The sequence below is a fragment of the Ischnura elegans genome, chromosome 10 (assembly GCF_921293095.1).
Source record: "Ischnura elegans chromosome 10, ioIscEleg1.1, whole genome shotgun sequence".
In the NCBI taxonomy this organism is placed as follows: domain Eukaryota; kingdom Metazoa; phylum Arthropoda; class Insecta; order Odonata; family Coenagrionidae; genus Ischnura; species Ischnura elegans.
Window position 1 is genome coordinate 66,013,126 of NC_060255.1, and position 20,817 is coordinate 66,033,942.

The 20,817-nt window shown below is 36.7% G+C and overlaps 2 protein-coding genes across 7 annotated transcripts in view; one reads left to right on the forward strand and one right to left on the reverse strand.

Moving 5' to 3' along the window:
- Positions 1–9,212, reverse strand: part of LOC124167010 (GPI ethanolamine phosphate transferase 2) — a 35,592-nt gene extending 26,380 nt beyond the window's left edge. Inside the window, exons 1-3 of one of the 5 annotated variants that reach the window (XM_046544771.1) lie at positions 8,835–9,212; positions 8,569–8,737; positions 8,302–8,479 (exon numbers count right to left, since the gene is read on the reverse strand). In XM_046544771.1, coding sequence (XP_046400727.1) covers positions 8,302–8,435 — 134 coding nt within the window. In that variant the 5' untranslated portion in view covers positions 8,436–8,479; positions 8,569–8,737; positions 8,835–9,212. Of the gene's footprint in view, positions 1–8,301; positions 8,480–8,568 lie in introns of all 5 variants that reach the window. The other 4 variants (XM_046544774.1, XM_046544772.1, XM_046544773.1 and 1 more) reach the window with 4 other exon arrangements.
- Positions 9,213–9,320: 108 nt separating this feature from the next.
- LOC124167009 overlaps positions 9,321–20,817 on the forward strand; it is a 32,147-nt gene continuing 20,650 nt past the window's right edge. The window contains exons 1-7 of one of the 2 annotated variants that reach the window (XM_046544769.1): positions 9,321–9,555; positions 10,041–10,218; positions 10,595–10,776; positions 11,556–11,679; positions 12,351–12,535; positions 17,289–17,442; positions 18,462–18,610. In XM_046544769.1, coding sequence (XP_046400725.1) covers positions 10,081–10,218; positions 10,595–10,776; positions 11,556–11,679; positions 12,351–12,535; positions 17,289–17,442; positions 18,462–18,610 — 932 coding nt within the window. In that variant the 5' untranslated portion in view covers positions 9,321–9,555; positions 10,041–10,080. Of the gene's footprint in view, positions 9,556–9,756; positions 9,854–10,040; positions 10,219–10,594; positions 10,777–11,555; positions 11,680–12,350; positions 12,536–17,288; positions 17,443–18,461; positions 18,611–20,817 lie in introns of those variants that run through there. The other variant, XM_046544768.1, reaches the window with a different exon arrangement.

Genomic DNA, 20,817 nt, shown 5'->3' on the forward strand with positions numbered 1-20,817 from the left:
GCACATTTTTTTTAATCCCATAGATAGAGCTTTCCACAGTTTTCAACCTATGCATTGGAATTTTACATTAATGCCTCACCCTTTTAATATGGTCATCTTCAATTTTATTCAGAATGAATAAGTCTTGATGCTTAAGAACATACTTCATCACTCCATGCATATGTCATGAAGATAATATCAACATTTTCAATTGTTTGAATTATGGCATGCAAGATTCCGTAGTTGCAATAAATTATTAGATGAATTGATTTTTTGCAGCTTGAATATTTTCTCCCATCCAACTGACATTCCAGAATTTGTGAGCCTAAATGAATAACCAAAGCAAAACAACGCTCTCTGAGAAATATTGCGACCTAGAAATGGAAGAACTCCATTGCTCAAAAAATGCATAAAAACGACCAGAAATGTGAAACAGGCACAATTGATGCACTTGAATGGCATGGAACCATAGGCCCATGCTTCAAGTCCCACTGATGGCTACATTGTGACAGAAGCATCAGTATATGACCCAATAATGGGTTTATGACCTAAATGAGTAAATCCAGATGACTGATGAGTTGAGAAGAGACCAATTACCAATGAATGACCATTAGCATCTCACACACCCAGCCACTATTTAAAAATGGTGCAACAATAATGTTTTCAACACAGAGACAAGGATAAGATGGGAAGGTTACATGTTTGCAATATGAAAAAGTATAGTTTTGCATTTCTCACTATGCTTACACTCAACTCGAGAACATATGTAGGTACACAATTTTATAAAAATGGAGTTCTTCCATTTCTTGATCGTAACATTTGGAGTAAAAACACACCAGAAAAGAAATGGAGGTCTACATTGGAGTACAATAGACTTATTTCCAAAGCTGCTTCCTCAAAAATAAGGAGGGACCATATTCAGAGAAATATGGCAATCAAATAATTAAAAATGAGATGGGTACTGAGAAGGTTCTGCATAAACCTCGTTTATTCAGGTAGTGTACGGAGGAAATAGTCCATCATGAAAAGAGATAGAGGAGGTTCCTCAAAAAATTTTATTCACAACTCTTCACATCATTTTCAAGAGTAGCCACACCAAAAAGTGTAGTGTAATGTGGTGAATAATGGTTTTTGTGGATTCTGACAAAGTCTTTCATTTACATATCCCACATAAATATAACGACCTACCAGTGATTATAGCATACCCTAATGTAGCTCATACACAGATGAAAAAAGTGCAAAATATGAACTTTGCACTGTGCCTCATTTCGTTTAAGTTTAGGGCTGGTTGTCAGTATTGACCCTATCACTGCTGTGAACATACCTGGTACGTTCGCACATCAGGCTGCTATGAACGTACCTTTTCTTCCTGCCTGCCATGCGCTTAGAACTTTTGCGACATGTGACAGGTAGGTTTCCATAGAGTGCGCCGCAGCGAAAGGGTTAATTATGATAATAATTCTTTTGTCTAAAGATATTACAATAAATAGCATCAGGCATATAATAAAAAAACACAACACATTAATAAATGATATTTGGCCACAAAGAAATAAGTTATGAATGCTTAGATGGAACAATCAGGTGGACATTCATTCACAGAAAAATAATATTTACCCTGTAACAGAATTTTTAACATCCTATCATAAAACACAATTGCATAATTAACTTTCTAATGACAAGGAAATTTATTGTAAATTGCGGGTCCCAATTCACATGGGCATAACTTTGATCTGGCAGTCCTAATTAAATGATAACGCAGATAACTCCTATTTCTAGCTTATCAATGTTAACATCACAACTAAGAGTAAAAATGATTCAGACTATGATTTAATAAAAATTGATAATAAATGGATACAGGGGAGTGGGAGAATATTCAGTGCTTTCGAGGGAGTATCATAAGGTTTCTGTGCAATGATTCTAATTGCAAGTTTTTGTAAGGTGAACATCTTCAAGGAATAACTTAAAGCTTCTAACTCCCCCTAAATGTACCCTCTCCATAAGTGACTCTACCTCAAAAAAATTTCTACCCACAAGTATGCTCATAACAATGATGCTCTCATCCCATATCTACATAATTGAAACACATAGTTGATATTATGGAACAAGATATAATTTTTGCAAGGATATCCATCAAAAATCCTCCCAACCATTCAGTCTAACCATTAACCACAAACCAGCAGAGTATTCAGCTGATCTCACACCTCAATGGTAAGAAATTCCTTCTTTTTTCAATCCACTTGCTATGCTGTTATGCCTCCCATGCTTCAGTTTGATTTGCTAAACATTTCTATCCTGCTGCATGAATGGCAGTGAATTTCACTTTAAACACCCTGGGAGAAAATTTCCCCGAAAGGTAATGAACAAAACCTTTGGTTTTCATAAAACCTTGCAACATGAACCTCGGTAAATGCCTCGGGAATCTAGGAACTTGGCATAGTATACATATCATAGTGGTAAGTACAGTGTATTGGAAATGGTGCATTTCATGTTTACATTTCATTCTCAATTTATTTTTATTCTGTATTTTTCTTTGAGATATTTTTTATTTACCACGAATTTTAAGTTACCATGCCTAACAGACTATACACATGCCTCCTTGATGAGTACAATGATAGATATTTATCTTTTATGGTTCTTTGTAATAACCTCAAAAAATGTATCTCATGACCTTATCTTACCTTCCATGTCATGGCCTGATTTTATTCTATTTTTTTAATAGGACTAATCCTGTGAAATAAAGATTATGAAAAAGAGTGGCCACTAGGGTGTTGCTTATTTTTTCTTGGATATTTGATTTCTACCTCTTAAAATATGCTATAGGGTGCAGAATGGATATCCTAAAAATTTCATCTCAATTGTTTAACATTTAGAGGTCGCTCAAAGAGCATAAATGCAATAACATTAAATTTTCCCGATTTTTTGAAGTAGCATCATTTTCAGGGGTAACGCACGATTTTGCGGCCCTTAAGGGTAAAAATTCGCTCCATTTTAACATCCGCTCAACAGTTTTCCAGGAATACAATACTTTTCCGCGAGCAACAGCAGCGCGTCACACCCCTGACGGCGAGCTGGTCGCTCGGAGTCCTGCGCTCCTCACTGCCTTACGCCCCCATCGCGCCTTCCCTAACGACAGTCGGTGGAAGAAGAGAGGAGTTACCTGTATTGTTTTACATTGTTATAAATTCATGAGACTTTCCTTGAGATTAAGCAGAATAGATGTAACCATGGAGAATGATGTTTAAGAGACAACTATGTGTGTGTTTTCTTACTCGGGTTTCCGTGTTTCACACCCCCTTTAACCTCATCGCAGTTGGATTTTGAATGGCGTAGAGTAAATTTTCGGAGTCGAGACGCTATTGATAAAAACAATGTCGTTTATCATGCGCAAGTCTATAGAAGTATTCCTAATCGGCGTCCCAGCAGCTATAGCCGCTTGTTTCGCGAAAAAAAAGTTCCCTTTGATTCGCGAAGTGCTGCAGGTGTTCTATCACCACCACTTAACCCTGAAACAGGGAGTGTGTGCAAATACGAGACTAACGATGAGGTTCGTGGCTCCATTGCTGACTATTATGTCAAGAATTCAAATTATTCAAGAAATACGTGGAATATATAAAATAGAGGCACTGTGTAGTGAGCTGTAATAATTCAAGATTTATTTTGGACGGCGACCTATGCAACAGCTAAAGAATGACATGGAATTGAATGAAAAATTGAATTGATTGTTTGATATTGCCGCGGTTAATGCTCTGGAAGTTATTCAAAATGATGTGGATAAAGAGCTATTGAAAATACATAGGCGACCAGGATACCTGCTTCAAAAGATAAAAAGTTAGCACTTAGAGCGTTTTCAAAATATTTTTCTTTCTGAAAGACTTCCTTACAATTATTAGTTTCAAGTTTCTGCTAGCACCAAAAAACCAATCTCCCACATCATAGACAAATGCACATTATATGGAATGCATTGTAAATTGGCTGATTGGGGTGGACTTGGTTTACCGGGACAGCTATAACGCGCCTTTGGCTTGCCAAATAATGAGATCCTTATCTAGCACTTAATAGAGAGTGAGGAGTCAGAGAAGTCGGCACGTCGAGTGGAGAGGAAGAGAAGATATGAAGAGTAGATAGAAGAGAAGATAGATGGGTAGGAAAATCCTAATTACACCCCAAATTGCATTGATCTTTGATGCCTTGGGCATTAGCGCGAGAGGAGCGGCAAGGGTTCTTGTTGCTACTATGTTGTGGTAACAGGGGTTACTCTCTACTAAAGGAAATATTTACTAATTCGTTGAATCAAGTAAGTATATATTATTTTGCATATTACGTCATTAAATGAATCTTTAAATCTCATGGCCGATTGATGAAATAAAAACAACATTAAAGATTCCATAACTCACCGGAACTGCCAGTGGCCACTGCTGAGATTGCTCACGACTGCGTTGAAGGGTGGAGATTAGCGAACATAATAAAGCATTTCCAATTGATTTTACAAGCGTAAATAGAGTTAACTACCTACTTTCATATCTGAGGTTCTCAATCTACCATATTTTTTGGATTCTTGACATGAAAATTTCTTTTTTATCATTAATTAGGTACGAAGAACTGTGATGTAGTTATTTTAAAGGATAAACCACAGCAAACACTCGGTATGAAAAACGCCAACATAGTATTCGACTCCTCCTTTCTTAAGCCGACTTTCGCTTGTAAAGGCGCGAGGGGCGTAAGGCAATGACGGTCGCTGACCGTGAATGCGGCCTCCGAGCGACCAGCTCGCCGTCAGGGGTGTGACGCGCTGCTGTAGCTCGCGGAAAAGTATTGTATTCCTGGAAAACTGTTGAGCGGATGTTAAAATGGAGCGAATTTTTACCCTTAAGGACCGCAAAATCGTGCGTTACCCCTGAAAGTGATGCTACTTCAAAAAATCGGGAAAATTTAATGTTATTGCATTTATGCTCTTTGAGCGACCTCTAAATGTTAAACAATTGAGATGAAATTTTTAGGATATCCATTCTGCACCCTATAGCATATTTTAAGAGGTAGAAATCAAAAATCCGAGAAAAAATAAAAAATAAGCAACACCCTAGTGGCCACCCTCCACAATCCCTTAGCACAACTGCCCCCAATGGCTGGCAATGAGGTTGTAAAGCACATCAGCTGATTTGTTTGTGGCAATGCCACCTTTCTACCTGCAGCCCTTATCTACTAGGCTCCATCGCAATCAATGCCCAATAATGAGCAGCATCGCAGCTGGCTCCTGGTGGCCCAGTGTGATCTTCTCAGGAGGTTCCATCGAGAAACGAAGAAATCTTCATTTTATTGAAAGTTCCAAAATATTCTCCTTTGAAGGCTTGGTTGCATCATATATGTATTAATGATAGAAGAGCCAGGGAGATCAATTATCATTTTTTGATTTGACATTAATGCCAATTGATAGTGGTCGTACTCATTTTATTTTGTGACTTTATCTTTTTGTAGTTAATAAGTTGACATAAAAGCAAGACCATCACTTCCTACCACTTTGCATGGAAATATGCCTGAAATTCTCCCTAAACAGCCGCAGGGATCAAATTGATCGTTCAACAAGGAGAGATTTAATTTTGAAGAATGGAAGATTCTTATATGAAACAATTTCTGCAACAAATTCAAGTTCTTGACTGTCCGTTATGGAATTGTACCACAGGAAAAGAATAGTTACTTAAAGTTATTACATCATCCATGTTAAGCTAACTTAGCATTAATTTGACCCCCTTGGTTGTTGGATGGGGAACGCCAAGTCCAGCTGTTTTAGTGTCTAAGGGATGAGGCTGGTGTGGTGGCTACAAGGTTGGCTTCTCACCTTGCAGACCCAGGTTCAAATCCCAGTGGTGGAAGAGGTTGCCCAATCCCTGCTTGAGTGTTGAGTGGAAGGCAGTTTAAGCACAACGCTCCGTCCGATTGGGATGTTAAGCCATGGTACCATTAGCAACTTTCGTTAAAAGTAGGCTAATGCCAACACCAGGATACCCTCCACCCTTTCTTCCCTTGGATGAAAATGGTAACAGCTTTGATGCGTAAATGCATCAAAGATTTTGGTTGTATAAATGCATGAACCAAGTTAGAAAACGTTCCATTTTCTGTACACGCATGCACACAATTTGGTGATTACACAGAGCATTTAAGCATTTACATATGAACTTGTGCAACAGGAAAAAAAATTATCATGACGAAGTTTGCGATGCCTTATTGGTCAATATGAAAATCAGATTTGTTTCTTATGGTGGCATATAATTATTGAATGCTGATTTGGATTTCAAATCTAATGATTTTTGAAGTTATAATTTTCCCTCCATATGATCCCAGGAAACACTTTTCAAAATCAAAAGTTGGGCGTAGAAATTGTAAATCTCATCTGATTTTGATCATATGCGTTTTAAAATGTTCAAAAATAATTAGAAATAGTTATGTAGATTTTCTGTGTGACAGATTTACAACCTTTGAAAATATTGTATGATAGATGTATAACAATGATGCAGCGTGTACCTTTGTCCATACATACCATTGATTATATCCACACAGGTGATAAACGACTAGGATGAATAAAAATGATGATATGATTAAGCCAAATCCTGATGAGGGAAATTCAAATGCATTGCATCATCTTCCTCTTTAAACCGTACAATTTCGTAATAAATTACCCACAGCTTGCCTGCAATAAGTGTAATTTAAGCAGGTCCCTGAATATAGCTGCATTATATAATCCTCACTTAATGTCTTTGAATCACTCAATCAACTCTCGTACCGAGATGTCCCCGCATTTCTCTTATCCCCACTCTTTTTACTTCATACCAAGTTCAATTTTCTTGTTCTTGTAGGTCCAACCATCCACTGGCATTAAACTTTTCTGGTGACCAGCACAAATTACACTCTGTGCAGGAAAGCAGAAGGTATTCCATCATCAACTTTTACAGTGATAAGTGGAAGGTGACGTACCATCATGGTACCATGCCAGAATTTCCCAAGTCAGGATTTGGCTAGAGAATAAAATGCCTCAGGTAAAGTAAGCAATTTTCTTGTAGACCAATAGCAGCAGTACACTCTTTGTAGGGAAACTTTTTTCCGATAGTATAAACACACTCTTATAACTTCTCTATGAAAATGAGGCATGGACAATGACAGCAGAGGGGAAATCAGGAGAGGATGCTTTCAAAATTGAGTCCTTAAGTAGAATGATGAGGATCAAATGGATTGACAGAGTAAGTAATTTAATAACATTTCCAGTTTTCTTTGACCTGTTTCTACCCTGAAAACCTAATTCCATCATTTGGATTATAGGTGTAAGTTCTACAATTATATCCTATAGTTTGAATTTGTACATCCCCATATGACTTCTAAAAATTATATGGTAATATATAAATTTTTAAAAATAAAACAAAGTGTACAGTAAACAAATACAACCTGCCAAAAGGGGAGTGTGGTAGCTTAGTGGCTGGAGTGCTCAACATCTGATCAAGGGATTACGGGTTCAAATCCCAGGTGAAGCCTTTTTATATCCCCAAACAAAATCCTTGAAGTGTGAGGTGTCCCAGGGAAAGAAACTTGCCCCCCCTCCTTGAATGTTCAAAGTTCACACACCTGCGGCTTAGTTTGGGGAGAGCTCTATCTCACCTATGCAAAACAAACTGCACTTGATTGAGAGATATACCACCAAAAACAACACTTCAATGACATTTACATTGTAGATCAAAACGTGCCAACAACTTATATACATCAATGTCCTAGATATACATACTCAAGGTGATAGAAACTCCTTAACCCTTAGACTGCGGGACCGTTTTTAAAAGTTTTGCATGCTGACTGCAGGAAAAACATTTTCAAACCTTTGATCATCGTTCGACTATCTAATTCAGTTTCCCAAAATTTTTATTGCTATCCGGGCAGAGCCCAAGTGCACTTTCCCTCTCCCTTCAAGATATCTTTGCGAGATCCTGAGTGAGGGACAAAATAAATATTATACGAGAAATAAATAACACCTGATTAGGATGACAACCAAATACTAGCCAAATATCAAAATACACCTATACATTCAGGGTTGTACTTTGTTTCCTTGCTCTCAGGATCCAGAACCACACCAAGATACCAGCAACGGGGAAAATTAGGTGAATTATCATAAACTAAATCTGTTATTGCCATTAAGATGCCTACTTAGGGAAACAGACAGTATTTTTTCGATGAGAAATATATCACTCTAACTTATTACAAAAAAAAACATCAAGGATTGTTATTAACAAAGAAAAGGAAACTGTCTACAAATGAATAAGAAAGAGATTGATTCAGCGATTAACAAACCTTATACCACCTATACTGTCAGGAAGGAGTCTATCTTCGAATGCCTTAAAGCCAGCTGTGCTAATGGGTAGAAATCCATAAATGAAAAACACCTGTCCAACGAATGCAAGGATCAGTATCCACAGTGGCGTCATCGTAGAAATTCAGACACCTTAGCAATGCCAGCAAGATATTACTTCTTGAAACGAAAAGAGAAATGAACACGTTGGTTTTAATTATGTTCCTCACGGCTGTTTCAACCTGCTTCGAAAGATTATAAGTACTTACATACAATATTCGATGCTCCATATCCTGTGATCTAAGCAATTTCACTTCTTACGCTAACCGAAATAGTAAATAACATAAACAGCAGGAGGAATTTGATCCTTCTACACCGGTCTCCATCTCTTGAGCGCAAGATAAAAGGGGAGTCTATACGTCCATGGCATTCGTTGTGCTGAGTCGCAGCATTGTTCAGAGAAAATAATAACCTCACTTTAAGTGCAACATTCTATACAAACCAGGCCTTACTTAAATTATTGAATGGTTCCCACATTCACAACACATTATTGCTAGCAGTTGAGAAGCAGTTTAACATGAGGGGTCTCAATGACATAAAGTCGGTTCCCATAATATAGGTGCAAGATGGCAGGAAGATGAAAGAATGCACGGTATATTTTTATTAGAGTAATTTCTCTGAATAATTAATCAATTTCTTCCGTGCCCCTTTAACTTTAAACACAGGCTTCGCTAGGTCGTCGCCAACATATTTAATCAAGTACTATGCTGTGATTGGTGATTGATATTTGAATGTATCACTGGATTGGTCATAATTGTTCGCAGCGGACGATACGGCAATTCCGATTTAGCGTTGGCTCGATTGGACAAGCTGGTTGGCTGAACTTGTTGACGGAGTTGCCGCAGAAAAGTCTTTCGGGCTATTTACTGCGGCGCATGTCGATTTTGGCCGATGTGGCGGTGGCTGTTGTGCGGCAGGAGTGGCGAACGCAGGCCAAATGGGTTGTTTCGCTAGGCGTAGGAATATCGGAGTTACCCCCTGTGTGTGTTGCGTAGGTGAACGATATTTACGTCAAAAATTTAGATAAAATACGAAGAAAGATGATAGAAGTGAAATGACTTCGAATAGTGCCAATTTTCGTGTATTGTCTGGAATAATATGAATGCTGTGTGGTGATGTTTTATCGAGTTTTAATTTGTCCCGTCGGATAGGTGAAAGTTGAGCGTCGCAAACACTACTGTTTGGACAAATTTGTCGTAAGTGCGGCGACTTTTCCATTTGGTCATTAGGTTTAAGGGAGTTAAATTATTATCTAAATAGTTATTTGTAGTATTCCATTCATCAATCTGATGTTTTCTTGAAACATTTTATTGCACTCGAAATCCGAAATGCGCCATCTTGTGCAATGCAAATAAATGATAACACAAGCTGATCATAACATTCTTCATTATGTCATATTTATTGTTTAGAGAGTTAAGGCGTCGATTAAACCCATCCAAATACTTACCTAATGTCGTTATCCATGTACTTAACCCTTAGCTTCTGCATTTTCATGTAATTTGAGTCAATTCCTTGATTTAAATGCCCTTATTGACGCGTTATTTAAAAACCCCTATGACTGCTGTTATTGTTTTTTCGTGTTCGTTAAACTGAATGATTGTAATGAAAGTTATATGACTATTATACTAATGCTAGAGTATGCTAATGCTCTAGTTCTCAAGTCATTTCATTTTCATCATAGGAAGAATACTTGCAAGACGATTGAGCACCGTGAGGCAAGCATGGAGGAAGAGGGAAATTTGGGTCCGGGGGCCCCAAAAATAATGGTTTTCCGACCAACTTACGAAGAATTCAAAGATTTCACCAAGTATGTGGAATACATGGAATCTCGAGGTGCTCACAAAGCTGGTCTTGCAAAGGTAGGGATGTTACTTTGTTACGACTAGTGCTGTGCCGGTGCTATAACATTCTTGGTTCAAGTTCTCGTATCTTTACGTATAGTGGGTGACTATCATGATTATATATTATTGCAACACTTTCGAAGCGGTTTCATACCACTTAATTTCATGAATTTGTGTCTCTTATTTATCAAATGAAGTGATCGAATGACTCTGTAATGCTAGTATATCTAATGTAAACACTCATTGTTTTTGTTTTGAAATGTATCGGGAACGTTGAAGGAACTCTAGTCCGTGAACAATTTACAAATTCTATGGCAGATAGTGACTGATGCAATCGGGAATTTGACCGCTTCATAATTCTTAATTTTTTCCTTTAATTTTCTCGCCGAAACAGGTTATACCTCCTCCGGAATGGAAACCTAGGAAAGCCGGTTACACGGATGAAGAAATGAACTTGACTATCCCAGCACCTATTTGCCAGGTGGTCACCGGCAAACAAGGGCTTTACCAGCAAATTAACATTCAGAAAAGGGCCATGACTGTAAAGGAGTACAGAGCATTAGCTGAGAGTGACAGGTACGTCACGAGAAGTTCTGCAATCAAATTTTTGTATTAACCTCATGTGCCTACTATATAATGCATTTTGCCCTCGCGCTAATCAGAGTTGGTGTCCGCCAAACGATAAATTTAAGTGTTTAATATTATTTTATCAACTTCCCTTTTAGAAATCTTAATTTTTCGACATTTTTGTCATCCTTGGGCTTGATTAAAAGATACGTTGTTGCATGGGTGATTGCTTGGAATTACTAATCATTGTGTGAAATAATAATAATATATTCGTTAAACACTTAAGATGTGCATTTGACGTATGTGGAATGACCAAGTTTTTATCACTCCTTTTCATATTGATGGAAACATGGATGTCCTGCTCTAATTTTTTTTGTGGCTCTAAGTCAAAGTTGAGGCCGCACCTTGATAATGATTGGACTTAGCCTGCATTTATCTAATGGCATTAATTCTGAAGTTATGTTAAGGGTGTTGGAGGCAAAATCTGTGGATTTATTTGATGATTTATTTCTTTTGAAGGCACATAGTGTTCTTCTGTGATTGTCAGATTAATAGTACGGCTCCATTTGTGCTGTTGTATGTACATGTATGAATGTTTGATTCAGGGCATCATTCTGTTTGAAGTTTGAATGGGGCTGGTAAGAGTACAGTCACCTCAGTCTAAGCCACTGGGTTGTGAATTTCACTCAGTCTTCACTCTTAATCATTGGATATTTTACTTCTTTGCTCAGTGTTTCCCTTGGTTATATATGTATACCTAATATTTCTCCTTTTATGCATATTTTCAGGTATAATACCCCTAGTCACTTTGACTATGAAGATCTTGAGAGGAAATATTGGAAGAACATTACTTATAATTCGCCGATCTATGGTGCTGATGTCTCTGGGTCTTTGACTGACAGTGATGTCACTGTAAGTACGGAAAAAGTACCCTTGTTAGCCAGGTTAATTAACTCTTATATTGGAATATGATAATTGGGCTTAAATTTATATAAGCGAATACTATTTATGATCCTGTATTATATAGGTAATTGTGAGTATATAGGCATGATACAGAAATTATTATCTGGTTAAATTACACAATGGTAAATGGAGTCCATTTATACTTGAGCAATAGTGCCCATTAGGCTCTATCATTTTTTATTATTATCATTGGTCTATGGAGTTGTTGGCTTTTGAATTAGGCCAAAGAGTGGATTGGTCATTGCTTTATCTTGCTAAGAAATATTTGATTTCTGTCATGAGAATCTTCTTTTTTGTAATTACAAAAATTTTAATCTTAAACCAGCATTAATTAATCATTAATCGGCTAGCTTAATCTTTGCATTTTCTTGTATTTTTAAAAAGAGATCAAAGGAAAAAATATGGGGAGTGTGTGTTACTTTAGCTTGCATTTAGTAAATCCTAAATGAAATTTCTATTAGGTAAGACTGCAGGCCTGTAGTGGCTGGTTGGCTTAACCAGTGGTTGGTTGCCTTAGTTTAACTAGTGGGAACTTAGGAAGGAGTTGTTATATATGTAACATGATTTCATTGATGTCATGTTAAGTGATAATAATGACTTTAATTTTTGTGGTGGTACAGGACTGGAACATCAATAAATTGGGGACAATTCTGGATTATGTGAATGAAGATTATGGCATCAGCATTGATGGAGTTAACACTGCATACCTGTACTTTGGTATGTGGAAGACCACTTTTGCTTGGCATACTGAGGACATGGATCTATACTCCATCAATTACCTTCACTTTGGAGCCCCTAAAACATGGTGAGTAATAACAGGTCTTTAGAAATTACAGTTTGGTTCCAATCATCATTTTTTGGTCCTGATTCTGGATTCTAGTTTTACAAGTTTTTCATTTTAATAATTACATAATTTTCAAAGTCTATTTATGATTTCCATTTCGGTCCACCAAAATTGTACATACTTTCACGAAGTAACTGGTAGGTGTTAGTGTGTAGTGTAGCGAGAAGTTAGGAGCCCCAGGAGCCAGAGTCTGAACTGATCCATCTCTGGTGATAAGTACCTATTGATTTCACATCTGTTTTATGCCATCCTTTTTAATTTGATGAAATCGAACCTTAGGGAAGAAGGAATTTATTTTATTACTTCTCTTTGAGTTCTCAGTCATCAGTTCCATTTAAAAAATAGTATAGTTATAATTTAACCACATTTGGTTTACTATGATGGTTTTATTTTATGATTGGTGCATTTGTATACTATTGATTAGAAATAAACTTCCATGTGGTTTTTTTTAATATTACTTTCAATGACACTTCCCCTCTCTTGCTGTAGGTGTTTTTGGAATGTATTTTTTTTTTTTTACTTACTAAAATATCCAGAAGATACCCAATGAAGAAGTTTCTTTATGGAAAATGAAATAATAAACTTTGTAAGGGAGGAGGAGTGGGAGGGAAGCACTTGCTCGTTAGCCAAGGAGGTGTTGTTCTTGAAGTGCTGAAAAATCTACGACGTTTCTAGGATCTCGAGTTCGAGTCTTTTTTTTCATATTTAATACAGTGGAACTTGGTTAGTACGTTCCTCCTTAGTACGTTTTCCTCTTTAGTACGGCGATTTCTCTCGGTCCCGGTACCATCCGAACAAAATACAGGCAAAAGTATTTGGTTGGTACGTTTGAAAAAATTGCGCTTTCCTGGTTAGTACGCTCAATTGCTTACGTCACGCAACCCGCAATTCGTTCTCTAATATCTTCTTAAGGGTCGTAAACCTCCGAATTCATGATGTAATTTATTATTATTAGCCATTAACATATCTCTTTCTTCGACCGTGATTTATCCAAATGCAATTCTTGTGACGTGATGAATAATAAAATGTGGTCATTTTTCGGGAATGTCTGACTATGAAAAACTACAGCCAATGAGAAGCCCCAATTTTCCCCACCCCTAGCTCCTCACCTTCGGTTGCCTTTGCAGTGCCCGCTCCTGCGCACAAATTTCGCTCACGCGAGTGCTCAATTGTTGCTATTGCACGAGTTATCATGATGAAGAAATGAGTCTTATCCAATTCCCACTTTATCTAAAGCAGTACTGCACATACTCCATAAACTCGACGTCGAGTACGTGCGTATTTTTCTTGACTACCGTTTTGGGAGCAGACGATGCTCTGGATCTCCGCGCGAAGCTTAGCTTAAAAATACTTGATCTCGGAACGGAAGCAGACGACATTAGACAAATGTTGAAAGTAAATTTCAACAATAATATAAAATCTTCTTGTAATTACGTCGTAATCTAATAATCCTGTGTGTTATCAATCGATATGGTATCATTCCAGAAGCGAATGTGTACGGCTGTTGCCGTAATTTTAAGGTCATATAATTTTGTCCAATTTTTATGATTTATAAAAACAACCAATTGACATACTCAGGGTTGTTGTTATATTCTCTGAGAACGCTGTGAGAAAGAAGAAATGACTTAGCTTTACTTGTATATATAAGTATATATATATATAGGATAAATCGCGGGAGATAGACGCCTTTTTCAAGTAATTGTCTTCAGGAAATCTATAAAACATTGTGATTTTTATTCACATGGTATGGTTTTTCAGTGTAGCACCCATTTTCTTGATTTTAAATGTGAAAAGAGTTCAGGAAGGCGATCTTGAATGCGTTTCCTATGAGAACTACCCGTAGTAATTGTAATTATGACGACTTTTCCACAGATTGCCATTACCCCGACTGCTATTATTTACTTTCCTCGTTAGTACGTTTTCCTGGTTAGTACGTTCATTTTTTGTGGTCCCTTCAGAAACGTACTAAACAAGTTCTACTGTATTCATTTGGACACTTGCTTCATGAGCATCTTTATAAGGGACTAATTTAATGGGGTATGGGACCTCATGCGAACTCTTAACTTATACGTATGCTCAAGAATAGTATGGGTAGCATCTTCTATATAGCATCCTTCTCATAGCTATTCCACAGTATTAACCTGTTAACCGGGGAATCCCCTTTTTAATTACGCAGCATACAACGGGCGCGCACACTTTCGCTAGGACGTATCGGTACGTCACGCCCGGAGGACGTAATTTCATATTATTATTTTTTTATTTATGCTTAAAATAAATGAAAAGACTATGAAATATATATTCTTTCGTTTATTTATACATATGGCACAAAGGAATGTATAAAATTACAAGCAAATAAAAAAGAATACCAACCATAAAATTGAAACATCGAATTAAAGAATTATAACTTTCAGAAGTAATGATAAAGATTACAAAATATATTTTTTTATTTAGATAACAAATAAAAAATTTAAAAAAGTTATGAATTACAGAACAATAAAAAACCAAACAAATAAAGTAGAAATGTTGTTTAAAACATTAAATTAAATATACATATATACGTAAAAACTCAAAACTCAATTTCCGTGTGATATATTTTAAAACAATTGTTGATACATAGTGCTACCTTACAATCTGGACACCAGTATGTAGATTCTTTCCTAAGACCTTTTTTGTAGCAAACTCGGCATTTTCTGGATTTAGTTTTTCCTACATCGCTTTTCATTTGTTCTGGAAAATGCCTTTCAACTAAGCGTGATGGTTTAGGTGTAGAGCTACTTGTTGATATCTTTGGGTGGGTTTTCATTATGTTGTTATCTACCAATTTCTCTACACACTCTATCAAAAAGTGTAATCGATCCAAATGACCTTTATCTTTTTTGTTTATAACATATGCATTGAAGCAGCACATATCAATTAATCATAGAAAAATTTTCTTATAAAATTTTTTTAGCCTATTACGGGCAGCCGTGTAGGCCACCATAACTCCATCTCCCAAATCTACGCCGCCCATATTCTTGTTGTAATCCAGGACAACATTCGGTTTTTCTTGCCTTCTTCCTCTCTTTTCAATCATTGTCTTTTCGTCATTATGAATAGAACTGAGGATCAACAAGTCTTTTTTGTCCTTCCATTGTAAAACCATAAGTTTGTCCTTGAATCTTACTATATGTTCATTTTTCTGTAATTTTTTTGTTTTTATTTCCTTGTGGATTCCGACTCTGTTTATCCTCATTGTTCCAATAATATCTGTATTTTTTTTACACAAGAGTTCAGCCAAATGAATTGAGGTATAGAAATTATCTAAGTAAATCCTATATCCTTTATTCAGTAAGTCATGTGTTAACTCCAAAACAATTCTTGTTGATTGTTTTTCTTGTGGGTAGTTCGAACCATAATTTGTGTCCTTCCCTGTGTACAAAATTATATTTTGGACGTATCCAGTTTGGCTTTCACTCAAAATAAACAACTTCATTCCAAATCTAGCTCTTTTTGTACAGATATATTGTTTCCAAGACAAATTCCCTTTCCACAATAAAAGAGATTCATCTACGCATATTTCTCGTTCACATACGTAAAAACTTTTAAACTTTACTGACAAATTATTGATGATTGGATCAATTTTATATGTTTTTCTATTACATGTGTTAGGATCAAAACTTAGATTGTCTGCAAAATGCAAAAATTTACGTAATAAACCAAACCTGCTTTCGCTCATAGTTTCATAAAAAAATGGTGTTTCAATTATTCTTCTCCTTGAAAAATAAAGTTCCAAAGCCGGTTTTCCAATTATTCCTTGTAAAATTAGGAGCCCCAAAAAAATCTTCATTTCAGCTTCATTTGTATCCTTCCATTTTCGAATTCTTGAACGTGGTTTTAACTCAGGATTTTTATCAAAAAATTGAGCGGCGTACAAATTTGTTTGCTCTGTAATTAATTTGATAAGTTTCTCATCTAAAAACTTCTCAAGATAAAACAAAGGAACTTTTTTTGGAGGAATATCGAAAGTTTTTCCAGGATGTGCAGTGAAGGGAAATGGTGGTCTTTCTGCATTTTGAGGTAGCCATTCTTCAGAAGCAATGCTGTTGCTAGGGCAAACTTTATCAACCTCTTCACTCTCTTCATTCTCAGTATCACTCAATTCCGTATCATAGTCAAAATTACTGTCAGATGAATCCGATGACGAACTCATAATACGTTTCCTTTTTCTACCTGCCGGTGCTTTGATTTCGTCATCGCTGATATCACTTTCATTCATTTTGATGGATAATTATAAAAATGTATTCTAAAATAAAAATGTTGGAAATGTAAAAAATATAAGTAAATGATATATAATATGAAAATAGGTAGGAAAGTGTAAGTACGTACCCGCCACCGCTCACCCAGAACACGTCCAGCCACTCCCAATAGCGAAATGATACTGATTCTCTCCCTGTCTTAAAATCAAGTCGAGACATGCATGGATGGCTAATACCTTTGTCGTTCGAAAATATACATCCCGCCCGTTCCAGGGCGCAACTTATATTTCAAGGACGTATTCATATGTCCTACCCGTACCCGATATTGATTACGTTAGACGTATATATACGTCCCGCTGGGTTAACAGGTTAATTAGTAAAATTAGAAAATGGCTAAGTATGTATCAGTTTTAACTTTTATTTTCAGTAGATAAAGATTTTCATTGCTAGTATTAACATTCTTTTTCTCAATGTTTCAGGTATGCCATTCCACCAGAACATGGAAGAAGACTGGAGCGCTTAGCAAATGGATTTTTTCCTGGAAGTTATCAGTCCTGTACAGCATTTTTAAGGCATAAGATGACTCTCATATCTCCTCCAATTCTGAGGCAGTATTCAATCCCATATAACAAGGTGAGTTTGTTTATAGTTGATGCAGGCTTATTCTGGTGGAATTCAATCATATCACAAATTAAAAATTACTACAGTATATATTGTCAGACGACAATATGAAATGTATTTAAACCAGTTGAGTGAATTTAATTATTTGATGAAAATTGCTAATAAGTTTATAATTACAAAGGTTAATCTGCTTGGAAATTTTGTAATAAAATATGGTAGATTGTTTGAAATTCCTATTATATTATATATTTCTTATTTGTACCAATAGGGTGGTAAATAGAGATTTTTTTACATTTTCTTACGTGTTGCCTATTGATCTAGAAGTGAGATTGGCAAAGATTCAGCTTGACATACACTTTACACATGCCTCATTGAACCTTAAGTTTAGAAAAAATATGATTTTCAAGGAAGCATCTCAGTTTTCCATGATGAGAGGAAAACCATTAGCTGTGGAAACTTAATTCTTATGTAAAGTAATCGGCAATTTTATTGTCCTCAAGTTTTGTTGGAGGTAGTTCTGTATGCATACATTTATATCAGTGGAATTAGCCATTTTTCAGGTGAGGCAGGCTGTATTTTCCTTAAGGTACTTTTAATAATGAAAAGAGACTTGATATGCTTTGACACAAATTTTTTACTTGTATGTAATTCAGCTTAATAAGTGAGGTTTGGTTCCCGCAGGTTTAATATTATCACAAATTGAGACTTGGTTCTATTAATTCACCCAAGCTTAACTCTCAATGAGGCATGAGTTAGCATTATGGGTTGAATGATGAATCAAATTAAGTGCAGCCTAGCCCTTACTTTTATTCCCTTCCTATATTTTGTTTCCAATAATGATCAAAGGTTTACTTCATGCTCTAAAATGGTGCCTGATCGATGCCATGGCATGTTTACTCAGTTGTTTTATCAATGCTTGCAACTTAACAGCTAGGGCTTATTTCAGTTGCTTTTAAATGTCTTGTTTAAGCTTAGGATATTAGTGATATTCCACTGGCTCTGCCTTAAGCTACTCATGTGTTTTATTTTAGATAACACAAGAACGAGGTGAAATTATGGTGACATTTCCTTATGGATACCATGCTGGTTTCAATCATGGATTTAACTGTGCAGAATCAACCAATTTTGCCACCCCTAGATGGGTTGAGTATGGAAAAAGAGCATCGCAGTGTCAATGCAGGTTGGTTTCTATACAACTCACTCCATTTATTCCTGTTTAATACTGAGTTTTCATCACAACATTGTGACTTATGCTTACACAGGACTTCAATAAAAGATGGTCAATCTTTTGGATTCTCATCATGCGCATGCTGTTATGCAGTGGAACCTCGGTAAAGCGAGTACAGGCTATTGCTAGACCCCCGCCATTACGAGAGATAGCCTAGGCACCGTCATTTAACCTTATAATAAGCATGTAAAAAATTGTTTTTACGAGGCCCTTTTGGTGTCGGCACTCGCCATAGTGAGAGTTTCTATCGCCGGAAATCCTTCACAAAGAGTTCCTAATCTCTGTAATTTCTCTCAATCTGTTAGAAATGCAGTTAATATGGTGTGCTCAGTCTCAAATTCATGTAGCAAACTGTCGTTCGATAAATAAGAAGTTCATTTTGGTGAAAATATTGTGGCATAAACATTCGCGAATGCTTGATCTTCTTTTGTTCCTTGGGCGGCAGAAAGCAGTTGGCAGCGTACCCACACGTCCGTGGGTGCGTGAATAGAAAGCATTTCATGGTAGACCATGGCCAAAAAACACCAAATACGTCTTAGCAAGAAAATAAAAATAATAGATTAATATGAGAGTGGCGTAAATAATTTATCTTCCCATTCGATCATCTCAAAAAAAACAAAAGCGCCCAAGGAATGCAGACCATGAAGAGTTAGGAGGAGCTTTGTTCGGGTGGATTTGCCCACTTCAATCTGCGGGAACTTCTGAGAAAGGGGCTATGCCTAAGCCTAAAGCGGAGTATTTCAGGGATAGATTGCGAATCGAGAACTTCAAGAGTTCGGAAGGTTGGCTATACTAATTCAAAGCACCAAAGCGTAATATCCCATCATAATTGCTGGTCGTCGTCGTGGAAGAAAACACTCCGATCCTAAGTATATTAAGAAGTATTCCCCGCGTGACATAACATAGACGAAACGGAAATCTTTTACAACCTACTAAAGCCTAGCCAAAACCCTTTCAGTATGAGGTATTTCTTGCAATGATGCTTCTGAGGTAGGTAGTGTCCCTTAGCGATGGTGTAGTATGTACGATACAATGATACTCAGCGTGAATTGTCCGGATGGACTTACTAATTCTCTGTTGCGGTAACAAGTAATAGTCACGATCACAATGTACTATTCACAAGGGTGAACTATTCGCATCAGTGGTCGGAGTCATTCTGGCACTTTCTTCCGTCACCCGGGTGGCCGCTGGAAGAACTCAGAGAACAACTAACTCTCGTTTGGCACCATGTCGTATGTATTCGGCACCGCCACAGAGGGCATGTGAAGAGCTGATGCTGCGCTTTTAGTTTATTTAATTTAAAAAATTCTGCATTCTTTTTTCATGTTTCTCAGTCATTTATGAGAATGTTAAATCGATAAATTCAAACTCGTAAGTTTTTTTTGGCCTTATGGTCCATTAGATGCGTATGCCTTTCCGTTTCTTTGTTGCAAATATTACCCATGTTAGTTGTATTCGTAGCTCTTTCCTGCATCTTGCTTTTGTTTTACTTAAATGACATCAGCATAATATCTGCGTTATATTTTTTTGTGAAATAGTATCACCTCAATGTCTTTCCTTTTATTACCAATTTTACTTCAAATCGTTTTTATTGCAGTGCCGTGGTAAACTCAGTTTATTATTTCAAATACCTCCCGAGCGTAACTCTCAAAAAGGAACTTTTTTAACAACGGCAATTTTAATCACATTTTGCACGCTTAGCAAAATTTTTACCATACATAGTGTAGATGTTACATTGCATGATAGAAAAAGTCTTCCGAGGCAGAGTCGTTATACAACCTTCCACCGTTTTCGTCTGCAGAAACAAATGCGATATGTCTTTCAATAGCTGCCGCTGATATATTATCTGCTGCGTAACGTATAGGAACAATAAACATATGCCAATAGAAGCATTTGAGGCATTTTACCGCGATACAGTTTTATCAGTTATTTTTTTAATTTTCAGTGGAAAGCATCAAAATAATAGAATGATCACGTAAATGCTCTAATTAAGTACAGTGAGTCCTCGTTCTACGTCACCCCGTTTAAGGTCATTTCGCGATAACGTCACGAAAATTTTGAGACCGTCATTCGTTTATCGCACCTTCGCTTTGCGATAACGTCAAGGCTTTTAAATTTCGCGCGAGAAAAAAAGCGAAGCGGCGGGCGTTGCAGGTTGT